At 43.6% G+C, this 12,622-nt stretch overlaps 1 protein-coding gene across 1 annotated transcript; it reads left to right on the top strand.

The window, feature by feature from the left end:
* Positions 1–1,453: 1,453 nt before the first annotated feature.
* pou3f2b (POU class 3 homeobox 2b) lies at positions 1,454–5,571 on the top strand. Its single transcript, XM_085422571.1, has 2 exons — positions 1,454–3,560; positions 3,883–5,571. Exon 1 carries the CDS (start codon positions 1,755–1,757, stop codon positions 2,898–2,900), a length of 1,146 nt encoding a protein of 381 aa, XP_085278697.1. The 5' UTR covers positions 1,454–1,754; the 3' UTR covers positions 2,901–3,560; positions 3,883–5,571.
* Positions 5,572–12,622: the final 7,051 nt, after the last annotated feature.

Raw genomic sequence — 12,622 nt, 5'->3', positions numbered from 1 at the left:
GGGGGGGACAGCTGAGACAGGATGGAAACCTGCCCTCCCTGCTCTGGACTAGAGGCCTGAGTTTGGACTTAATCCTCCTCTTCACTTCTTTCTAGTTTCACTTTAGTGGATGACGAGCAACCAGAGAAGGTGTTCACACAATATTAACTCTGTAATCGTTCTATATAAGACCTGAAAATAATTTTGAAATCTCTTTTAGTGAAGTGAATAAGCCTTCAGTACAGTTGCACCATGCTCTAATGGCCCCATATACAGGTTCTTTACAGTGTTGTAAACAGCCATTTAGTCCCTCATAATATCCTTTAAACTGCATGTAATAAGGGCACACTGGATAGAGTTTTATGTCTCTCTTTTTTTTAATCACTAAACTTTGCAAGTCCTCCATGCTATATATGTATAGAGAGAGAAAGCCATAACTTCAACTGGGAGGGGGCTTCCTTCTTTTTATCAGCATGTAGCCTCTCCCACCAAGACAGACTTGTAAAACTCACTTTACAGCCTAGTTGGACACAAAAGTTGATCTGTTTACTTTATGGGCTGTTAAAAGTTTTAAAGTCAAGACAGCTGACCGACATCTACATTTACAAGCCTTCGGTGAAGGGAAAAAATATACTAGTTTACACTTTTACAGGAAAGCGTCAGTGTTTGAGGAAGTGCAGCTTGAATAGCCGATGCTTTTAAAGATCCCAGTCCCCATTACCAGCTGCAAAAATCACCTGAGACTGATGCCAGCTAATGGCACACACCTCAGTTTAAGCAGAGCGCAATGTTTTTACCTGAAGACTTTAAATACATTTCAGTCTGCATGGCAGCAAATGTTCAAAAGTTTGTTAACATTTTGTTACTGTCTTTTTTTAAATAAAATCAAATTGTTTAAAACATGCCTGAGCTCCTTTCTCTATCAAATATTTCACTTTAGAAGCTTCTTGTGTGACAGATTTGTTACATTTAGTTTCATTCCAATATATGTCATTATAAAAAGTCATTATAAAAAAATGATTGGCTCATCTAAGATATATATTCATCCTCGAGGAGAGACAGCGCAATATGATGCATTTTTCCTGCTTACAGTACACAGACAACTCTGCACGAACAGCAGCAGACATATGAATATGCATGCATTACAACGACAAGCAGAAATGTTGCACTAAAACAAAGATGTCAGACGGAACTAAGCTTTACTGCAAATGTAGACTACACAAAACGCCGTCTAGTCCTTGATGGCACTGAGGGGGGAAAAAGTTATGCGCAAATCAGAAGGGTTCGCACTTTTTCCAGTATTTAATGCCATAAATGTGCATAAAAATCTGAAGTCCACCTAAATTAGGGATTGAATGGTTAAATACAGAAGAGCTCCGGGTCTCCTGGAACTAGACTCCCTGCAGTCTCAGTCTGGATAGAACGAGATTATCAAAGTAAATGAACTGGATCTTACAGCTGCGCTGCTGATCCCGGTGCTCCGTCTCCCCATGCTGCACTCCGGCTCTCCGCTTCCACGGGAGCCTCGGCTCGCACCTCTCCAACAAAGACAGTAGTGTTTGTTGAGACTTCCACGCGGCCAATCGCCGCGCCGTTGCCCCTGGTAACCCCGTCCATCATCCTCCCGTACCCAATGAGCGGCGGGGGGCGGGGCGGAGTCCAGGTGCGCTTCGGCGTCCACTTGGCAGAGCGCCTGGGAGCCGCCTGTGGGCAGGAGAGGTTCTGTCAAATGCGAGGTTCCTTTAATAAGAGCGACCAGTCCGGCTCCGAGAGTCATGGCGACCGCAGCGTCTAACCACTACAACATTCTCACCTCCAGCGCATCCATCGTGCACTCGGAGCCCGGCAGCATGCAGCAAGCCACGGCGTACCGGGACGCGCAGAGCCTGTTGCAGAGCGACTACCCGCTGCAGAGCAACAGCCACACGCTCAGCCACGCACACCAGTGGATAACGGCGCTGTCCCACGGAGAGGGAGCCCCGTGGTCCTCGAGCCCGCTCGGCGCGGAGCAGGACATTAAACCCGCGGTGCAGGGCGCCCGGGACGAGATGCACAATTCCAGCAGCAACCTGCAGCACCAGTCACGGCCGCCCCACCTGGTGCACCAGACGCACGGGAACCACCACGACGCCCGCGCGTGGAGAACCACCACGGCGGCGCACATACAGAGCATGGCGACGACAAACGGCCAAAGCCTTATTTACTCTCAGCCGGGCTTCACCGTCAACGGGCTCATCCCGGGCAGCGGGCAGGGGATGCACCACCACAACCTAAGAGACAGTCACGAAGACCACCACAGCCCGCACCTCAGCGAACACGGCCACCCTCCGTCCCAGCATCAGCACCAGCACCGGCCGCAGAGCCACCACGACCACTCGGATGAGGATACGCCGACCTCGGACGACTTGGAGCAGTTCGCCAAGCAGTTCAAACAGCGCAGGATCAAGCTGGGATTCACGCAAGCGGACGTGGGACTCGCCCTGGGGACCCTGTACGGAAATGTGTTTTCGCAAACCACCATATGCAGGTTTGAGGCCCTGCAGCTCAGCTTCAAAAACATGTGCAAGCTGAAGCCTCTATTGAACAAGTGGCTGGAGGAGGCGGACTCCACCTCGGGCAGCCCGACCAGCCTGGACAAAATCGCGGCGCAGGGGAGGAAAAGAAAAAAACGGACTTCAATCGAGGTAAGCGTAAAAGGAGCTTTGGAGAGCCATTTTTTGAAGTGCCCTAAACCGGCAGCGTCGGAAATAATCAGCCTGGCGGACAGTCTGCACCTGGAGAAAGAAGTGGTGAGGGTTTGGTTTTGTAACAGGAGACAGAAGGAAAAACGCATGACCCCTCCGGGAGGAGCGCTGCCGGGGAGCGAGGATGTGTACGGGGACACGCCGCCGCACCACGGGGTCCAGACCCCGGTCCAATGAACTCTGCCGGACCGGCTCCTCCAGGACTTGTTTACCGTTTTAATTTATCCCACCCCCCAAGGTTATATATAAATCACTGGACTATGAAACGATATAGTGGGTGTTTTATGTATAATAGATTGCAGTGATTACTGACACAATATCTGCAGTGAATATCTGAGAAATGGAAAACGAGTGACGGGAGGACAGGACATTTTTTGTCCTCCCCTCTCGCAGAGCTGAAGGAACATAAGCCCGTGTTATGTTCTCCGAGGATACATGCCCAGCACTGTGACTCCAGACGACGCAGTTTCAAGGTGTAGCCCCTATTGTGTACTGAAATTATACTTGACGAAAAAAGGAGGGGAGGGGAAGAATGGTTTTAGAAGAAAAGCTTCCATTTTCCAGTTTTTTTTTCTTCTTCTATTTTTTTTAATATATATCAATTCCAACCTTTTTGGGGCTGTGCGTAAAAGGGAAATCAAAGACGTTTTTTTTAATCTTTTATTTTATTTTCGTTTCTTTTTCTTTCTTTTTTTTTTAGTTTTGTGGCTCTAAATTGTGCGTCCAGCCGTGATGGGTGTGTGGGTAGTGCAGTGGGAGGTCAAAGGAGCTGCGTTAATGGAGTAAAGTGGAGGCCGGTATAGGCTTCAGCCCCAGTGCAGTGGAGTCCAGCTGAGGGTGAGCATCGCCTGAGTCCCATCTGTCAGCCAGACCGCTTTTAATTATTCTGTGTGGACTGAGGTCACCATTTAGTTAAGAACACATTATTATTATTATTATTATTATTATTATTATTATTATTATTATTATTATTATTATTATTATTATTATTAGTGCACGTGCAGCTCACTGGTTAAACTCTTCAGTATAAATGGCCTGAGCGCAGAGATGTGGTAAATAAAAAGTGTGTGACCTCTATCGTGAGTCAGCCAGCAGTCTAAACAACAAAGTCCGTGTTTTCCACACAACAAGCGTTAAATATTATTATTTCCCCCCTCAGAGCGTCTCCCAGCTCCAGGATTGGGGCTCCGTGGCGATTGATTGGATTATATGGCACCTTTTTCTTTTTTTCTCTTTTTTTTCTTCTCCCCACAACAGGATGGGCTCCACACACACACAGATCTCGACACAAGCAACTCTCACAGAACAGTTTGGATCCGCTTTTGTAAATATTGTATAACTTTAAAAAGTCATCCCTCTTTTTCTCGCTTTTTCTTCACTGGGGCACTTTTTCCCATTTTCTTTCATTTTTTTGTCCCCCTCCCCCCAAAAAACAAAAAAACAAAACAAAAAACAAAACAAAAATCACACACGAGCAGGTTGAGCTTCAGAGTCCATAGCCTAAACCCACCGCCTTGCACTTGTGTACCTTTTTTAAATGGTTCGGACTTTTTTTCTTTTTGTTTCTTTCTCTCTTTTTTTGGTAACGCGTTAATTTTGACGTCTAAAAATGTCTGCTATTTTTGTTTGTTTTTTAAATTCCTCTGAACTTTTATTTTGCATTATTATTATTTTTATTTATTTAATTTTTTTTTGGCTTAATTCGCCTAGTAAGAGTTTGCTTTCGCCATTTTGCGCCCGCTCTGAAATAAAAACAGTGCTTTAAGAGTGAATCCACATAAATATAGCAGAGAAATGTCCACAAATAAACGATCTAAGGGGAGGATTACAAAACAAAATTAATGTGCGAATAATTTGTCCTCAAAACATATTTTAGTGGCGTTCCAAAAATTGCAGCATATGATCAAAATTATTATTATTTTACAATAACCATGCAGCCTTTTTGTTCGTCTGTTTTGCCTTTTTTATGTAACGGGGGGAAATTGCGCGTAGACATTTTATTTAATGTTATTTTTTTTAGTTTTGTTAATGAGATTGTAATTTATTCTGGGTGGCTTTTACAGAAGAGACAAAGGGTGAGATATATAAGAAATGAAGAGCCGAGAAGGCTTTTGTTTTGTAGGGGACGGGGTGACAGAAAGAGAGACCTATTTTTCTTTCTTTTTTTGTAATAGCGGGATTGCCACAGCCTGGACCGTCACAGCTAAATGTATATACATGTTTTTCTCCGTGCAGTAGCTCGCCTTTTTGTTTTATGCAAAGAGAGAAATCCAGGGACTTTTTTCCCCTCTCATGTGGATACTGCTTTTCTTTTCTCCTCCTCTTCCTTCTCTGTGTTTCATTTGCAGAAAAAATAATAATAATATCATTAACAAGCAGAAACCATCATGGCATTGAAATCTTTCTTCCAGTAGCTTTAAAACCAATCGATCCAAGTCACAATTCACTGGAAATACAAGTTGTGGGATGTAGACCTGTAGCAATCCAACGCTGTTCTTCTTGCTGTTTTTGTTTAATTGCTTGTTTGTTTGTTTTGTTTTGTTTTTTGTTTGTTTGTTTTTTTTTGGGGGGGGGGGGGGAATAGGCTATGTCATATTCACTGGATGAACTTGGGGTAGATATGACGCAGAGGTGAGGAATGCCTGCAGGTGTTTCATCACTTGACACATGAACAACGGACTTGCACATTTTTAAATAACGGGGTTGATATTAAACAGCTTTTTTCCAACGTCGAGGCTAAATGTATTTATTTTATTTACACACACACACACACACACACACACACACACACACACAAACACACACACACACACACACACACACACACACACACACACACACATATATATTTCCGTGAAACCCAGCAAATCAGGGAGCTGCTGCACTGAGTTGCCTGACAGCTGTGCTGTTAAAAAATATGCTTCTTGCTTTGAGCCCATTCGTTTGAGTGGAATTAATGGCCGAGAGAAAATCAGGGTTGATGAATGGAAGATTGTGAGCCGATGATGTGTTGTTTCTGCCCCGAGGCTGCTTTTAAATGAACTGGCTTTGGCTGGGAAAACCACAGCTTCCATCTAGGGTTAAATTAGGACTTCCCAAAGTGGAGTCCGAGGACTAAAAAGTGGTCATTTTGGAGGGCTGAATCACGGTCCAATGCGGTAATCTTTTTCTTTTACTAATATGTGGACTTTTTCTTTTATCACGCAGGATTACACACAAAGATTGTGAGCAGATGTAGATGTTTTTATTTAGTTTTCCCCCCTTCTTTTGCTCCTCTTCTCCTCCCTTGAATGACGCTGTCTAGTTTATTTCTTAAGATAATTAATTAATCTAAGAAGACAAAAATGTATCTTATGAAGTCAGCTTTCAACCCTAAGCACAACTTTAGGCTGTCGTGATTAAATGAGGGTTAAAAGACTGGCAATTGAACGCATCGCGACGATGCTTTCCTGATTTCAGATAAAACCTGAACGCTTTAAATTTGTCCCGATGTGCTAACATAAAAAATACTAAGAAAAAAAACCCTCTTCTTCTGTTTCTTCTCTTCTGGTGACCGTGAGTTTGACACTGGTGACCCTGATGGCATTTCCCCCTTTCCCTTGAGTGAGTTATTTCCCCACAGTAAGCATTGGTGTGATGTTTGTGTGCACGTGTGTGAAAATCTAGCCTAGCTGATTATTATTACTATTTTTTCAAGCTTGGATCTGACAGCCAAATTCAAAAGTTCCTGCTTAAAAATGTGCGTGATTGCGCGCGGGCCTTGTGCCTGTCAGAATAATATTAATTAGAATCGGATCCGTTTCCTGTTCTGATGTCTGCAGCCTCACGAGCATGGATGAAGTGCTTCTTTTCTCTCTCAGAATTAAGAAGCAAACAGAGAGGTGGATTGGCAATCAGTAGCTAATAAGGTATTGATAGTGTTTATCAATAAAGCTGATCATAAAGAACTAAAAACCAATCGTGTGCTTTAAACAGAAAAATAAAAAATATGCAGATATCCTCTGATTCAAGGTGGGTGTCATTCTAATCAACGCTAATGTGCTTAACTTAACCTATACGAGACGATGATGATGTAATACCAGCTTGCCAGAAAGCGCGTCTTCACGCGTTGTTTTGATGTGGGAAGAAACACCATCATCACCACCCCCACTCACCGTTTGACCTGCCATTTGGACGCCTGGTATGAAATGACCCCGGCATTTAAAGCCCCCTCTGCAACTCTCTGATCTCTGAAGTAGACTTTTGTGAAGCTCTGTAATAAAAATAAATAAATAAAATAAATAACATTTTAAAAAAGGAAAAAAGTGCGCCCTCGCGCCCTTCATCCGCTCTCTAGCAGATGCAATTAATAGCGCGTCGCGTTAATTACACCTTCCTTTTTATTTAGGTGACTTGAAATTTCCCATTAGGCTCACAGGCAAGGAGGGAAAGCTGCTGTGCTGATGCTGTGGCGCTGACTGAACCGAGCAGAGGAAGAGAAGCGGGAGGGTTGGGGTGGGGGGGACACATGGTCGATGCTCTAGCGCCATCTTGCGATACCAGCAGGAGCCTCGGGAGGAGGTCGGGTCAAGTTTTCCTTTCACGACAGAAACGTGGAATAGAAGGCTTCTCTGTTCTTTGGGGATATTATGTTGGGATACTGTTGGGGTATTTTTTTAAGTTCATATTCTTATGCCAATTAATGCAAGGTAAAAAAAAAATAAAAAATAAAAAAAAGATTTCACTAAGCTGACAGATGAAAGTCAGGTTCATTGTTCATCCCTTTAACTGTCCGACCAGATGGAGGACATTACTTTTCATTCATAAAAACAAAACAAAAATGGGAAAAATTCAATGTGCAGAAATGTTAAAAGTTGAAAAGATGTTACAGTTTATTAATTCCATAAAACCAGGCTTTAATGTTAGCGTCCCCATGAAAGGAGGGAGTTTGTCCAACTACAATTCATAATTACAATTCAATCTAAATAAAAGTGCAGTGGAGCAGTTTTCCACTGGTTATATCTTTGCCATTCACAGCTGGCCAGTCTCTGTGTGGGGTTGACCAAAGTGCAAGTGATTCTTCAAGCCTCCACCAAGCTCCACATCCCTGCCCAGATTCGTGCTCACTGTGGGCCCTCCGCGTTAAAACTACAAGCTGATTGTGAAAGACTCTTTTACACAAGTATGAGTCAGGTTGTCATGTCTCACCTCCATTAGATAAGCCTCGTCTGTATGTAAACTTACCTCGACAGCATTGGAGGGTTTTGTTCTCTTCTAGTGACAGAACCAGTGTCTCCAGCGGTGGGCAATGAAGTAGGGGTGTACAGTGTGAGATTTAAGGAGCATCGCTGACTCAGCACGCTCAGCCCTGCCACTAGATGAGCATGTGCAATTAGTGGTTTTACTAACTTGCTAACAGGGGGGCTGTTAGGTGTAAGTGTGATTCGACAAATGTGGATACATATCAAAAAAGTGATACACAATCTCACTCAGATCACAGAAATCTAGTTTAACACTGTGTGTGTAACTACGCAATGTTTCAGTGTGAATTTCAGGGGTCTAATTGATTTTGAACACGAAGGTTTTAGCCATCCATCCCCTCCACAGTGATCTTCACTTAATGCGTTTGTACGAAGCATCAAACATCAGGGTCCATCTCTGAGTCCTGTGAGGACCAATCAGCCCAACAATCGCTCACTTATCTGTCAGTCTCTCTTTACTCACACCTCCTCCACGCACACACAGAAACACACACAGATAACAGTGATACAAGCTCACGAGCTGAACATAATTCCACCATTTGACATTGTTGTTGTTTCGGTTTCACTCAGATGCATCGCAGCTAATTACACTTTGCACACTTAAGCACACAAACGCGCATGTGCGTTCATTTGTAAACGAGTTATTGTTTAATTATAACTTCACATGAACTTTGCTGATCAACGGGGCGAGTCGTGTCTCCCCTTCAGCGCATAATTATTCGGGCTATAATTGCTCGGCCTGTTTGTGAAACATGCTCATCCTTCAGCACGGCCATCGCACACATCCTGTGCCAGACCCACGCTGTGAAGGCCCGGTGTAAGAACAGGAAGCTTTAGGTGGACAAATAAAGCTTTTATATCGGCTGTAAATGTGCCATTATATTTGTATAATCACAGAATTATTTCCAAAAAACCAAAAATTACCAGGGTCAATATTATTAGTCCCCTTTTTACTGAGCCATAGCACAAACCACTGCTGTGCAATGATGTGCTTCACCTCCGTATTGCTCTATGCAGTAAAAGCAATTTAAAACTGAGGGTTATCTTCCAATTTACACACAATATAAAAACTTCAGTGGAGAAAACATCATGCCAAATACAAAAGACATCTGTTTAGACTTGAGAAAAAGAATTGTGGATGCTCACAAAGCGGGAGATGGATATACAAAGTTATCACAAAGCCGCCAAGTGTCAAGAACTGGACTGAGATGTATCATCAAGGAATTCAAAGAGAGCCACACAGTACAGAACAAGCCTGGCAGAAACAGGAAGCGAAAAAACTTCAAAGACTCTGTAAAGCAAACTAGTGAGAGATGTGTCTGAAGAACCCAGAACAACTGCCAAGACATGAATGAATTACTTAGCAAAGTCAGGACTGTTGACGTAAAGAAGACTATCACTAGAATTCTGCATATAAGTGGACTGTGACGTGGACAAGAGAAAGAAGACACATTCAAGCCAGACTGAAGTACGCCAAGGACAACCTGGAGAAAGATTATGCTTACTGGAACTGTGTCCTTTGGTCAGATGAGATGAAACTAGAGCTCTCTGGACACAGACACGCTGATTATGTTTGGAGACAGAAGGAAAAGACATACAATTCAAAGAACATTGCTCACAGTGAAACATGGTGGTGGGAGTGTTATGCTGTAGGGATGCTTCAATACACCTGGAACTGGGAATCTCATCAAGGTGGAAGGAACCATGAAGAAGCATATGTGAAGATTTTGAAAAAGAAAACCTCATGCAGGCAGCAGCAAAACTGGTTCTCGATGGATGTCTTGACAATGAGCCAAGACATACATCGCTCCTGCAGAACTACCTCCAGAGGACCAAAGTAAACGTTACTGGCTGGCCTTGGATCTTTTACTTAAAGCTTGTTCCTCTGCTGCCACAATTAGTGCCTCTGCGCTGTCTTTTAGTCCAGCCACTGGTAGTATTTAGACATTTATATTATATTATATTATATTATATTATATTATATTGTAACCTATCCCCACAAACTGCATGTCTTTGGACGGTGGGAGGAAGCCGGAGTACCCGGAGGGAACCCACGCAAACACGGGGAGAACATGCAGTTTGTGGGGATAGGTTAATTGGTTAATCCAAATTGCCCATAGGTGTGAATGCGGGAGTGAATATGAGCGCGAATGGTTGTCTGTCCCTGTGTGTTGGCCCTGCGACAGACTGGCGACCTGTCCAGGGTGTACCCCGCCTCTCGCCCTATGACAGCTGGGATAGGCTCCAGCGCTCCCCGTGACCCTGAAAAGGATAAGCGGAAGCGAATGGATGGATGGATATTATATTATTATTTTATTTAATAAAGACAGATACTCACACAGGAAAAGTCTAAAATTAAAGTGGATTACAGTTGTAGTTCAAAGCTGAAAATATTGAAAGAGTAAGACTAAACTGTCTACTCTCTAAATTCACACACACTTTGACTTCTTTCTCTGTTTATTGAGAGGAAAACAAAAAAAAAAAAGCCGTGACTAAGGCCAGCATTTGCAGGCAACCCTCTGTTTTAATAATGTAGATGTCACTTTAATACATTTCTAATCATCTGTGCCACCAGGTCAAAGTTGGTGTGAAATCTGCAGGATGGCTGTTTGGTTCAAAACAAGAAAAACTGTGTTGTTCATTTCGAACGAGGAGACCCGAGATAATGCTGACGGGTCACACTATGATTAGAGGGATAAGAAGGGAAAAAAAACACTTCAGGCTCCTAAAAATTCTTCAAAGGAAACAATCTCAGCAAGGAAAGTCTCTCCTTGTAACTCACGTCCAACACTGAGGCCATAGCCTGCAATGAGAGGCCAGATTTTTTTTTTTTTTAAGTCCTAGAAAATCAATTTTCTGAAAGGAGACCAAAAAAAAAAAAAAAAAAAAAAAAAGAGGGACTTGATGTAACAGGATAGAGTGAGTTCATTTTGAGAAACAAGCACCGCATCTCTTCAGCCAGCATCAGATCGGATCTCTGAAGAGTCACTGTGTGGTGGCACTTTGTTTACAATAATTAGGGCGAGGTATCACAGTTTGGCAACATGTACAAATAAAAACAGTTATCCTCGTGGATGCACAGACGGCTAAAGAAACAGTGTACCCCTGTAGCTTCAAAACACCACCCTGTTGAGTTTAGTGCTTGGAATAGATTTAAGAAACTGAGTGCTGACATTCAATATCCTTAAAAACATAACAAAAGTAATAAGCTTCAGACACAACGGTGAGGACTGCCAGGGATGTCTTCATTATTAGAGTCCAAGGAGGGAAACTAGAGAAGCAGCACCAAGCCACATAATGATGGGTATCACGGTGAGGTCTCCCTCAGGCAGGTCTGAGGCCTGTCGAATCCCAGCCTGAGGAGGGCTCAGAGGAGGTAGACCACAGAGAAGACTGTTTCTGCTGTCAGCTTTGTCCAGGTATGCTCTTGTGTCACTCACACCATCTGGAGATAAGGGGGGGGGAAGAAAAAGGAACGGAGAGACCTTGTGACACCACTCCCTACCCCCCTCCCATTTACTTTTTAAACGCTGGATTTATTATTCAGGAACAATATTTCCATCCATATATTCCCCTTGCAGATTCGTCAAGCTATGTCTGTAGGCACTTGAAAGACAAATAAAAAGCTGAACTAATTGCTGTGGAACCCCCCCTGGATATATCAGGCTCGTAGAGGAGCGTGACAGCAAGAAATCAAGCTGTAGTGCAGAGCGGAAAGCCTCCATGAATCACGTTTGCATCCACGCTCGCGCGCAAGCACGCACGGCGGCGGCAGCGACGTTAGTGGCTGAGGAATAATCATTGGGGAGGCAGTCCAAATTAATACTTCAGCCGAGGCCGCCTCGTTCTCCGTCATTAGGGCACATTACAGGGCCACAATATACATCATTAAACTAGGCATAAACAATTCATTAAAAGGCAGTTAAGAAGACAAGCTAATGTCACTTCTCCCTGTGGTATTAATAGACTGTAAAATGGCAGAGGGTTAAGGCAAAAAGGATCATTCCGCAACGACTATCCAGTCACTCATCCTGACTAATGGCTCTGCTAGTTGTTGTGGATTCAGTAGACGAGCCTACTCCCCCCCCCCACGCCTCCAACCCCAAATCACACTTAGACGACTCTCTTCTTAAGAAGCCCCAACATGATACAGCGGAGCAATTTCCATTTGTTTCGGCGGCAGTGGCGTGCTGTTCAATGAAGCTGAAGAATAAGAGAAAATAGAATATGAGCGAGTTAATGCCTTCGCAGCCACTTTGTTCTACAGTCAGACTGCTTACATCTCTGCTCCTACAGGATCAAAAATGAGCCACACACACTCAGTCATCAGCCTTCGGTTTATTTAAAACCTGGTGAAATTGAAGCACCGCATTTCATCGCGACAGAGACACACAATCTCTTTACACAACAGTGGCTTTCACGCTGCAGCGGAGGGAGCGCCGCTGCAGGTCCTCCCAGTTCATGGCACAAAGGTTGATCACATATCCAGAGTGGGAGAAGAGAGACTGCATATTCATTAGAGGAAGAAAAAAAGAAGCATAGGGCCACCTCAGAAAAATACACCAAACTGCATCACTGGTCAAACAGTGATGATCTGAGAGTGGTGCTCACTTTTTAAATAGTTTTGCCTTTGCAAATTAATGCTGTTGCAGATAGTTG

The sequence above is a fragment of the Rhamphochromis longiceps genome, linkage group LG11 (assembly GCF_057381845.1).
Source record: "Rhamphochromis longiceps isolate RC_006_pf linkage group LG11, R_longiceps_female_GT1.1, whole genome shotgun sequence".
Lineage (NCBI taxonomy): Eukaryota > Metazoa > Chordata > Actinopteri > Cichliformes > Cichlidae > Rhamphochromis > Rhamphochromis longiceps.
The sequence above is the reverse complement of the archived record's forward strand: the minus strand, read 5'-3'. Positions and strand labels throughout refer to the sequence as shown.

Coding starts and splice junctions, on each gene's coding strand:
- pou3f2b (XM_085422571.1), top strand. CDS start 1,755: ATGGCGACCGCAGCGTCTAACCACTACAACATTCTCACCTCCAGCGCA.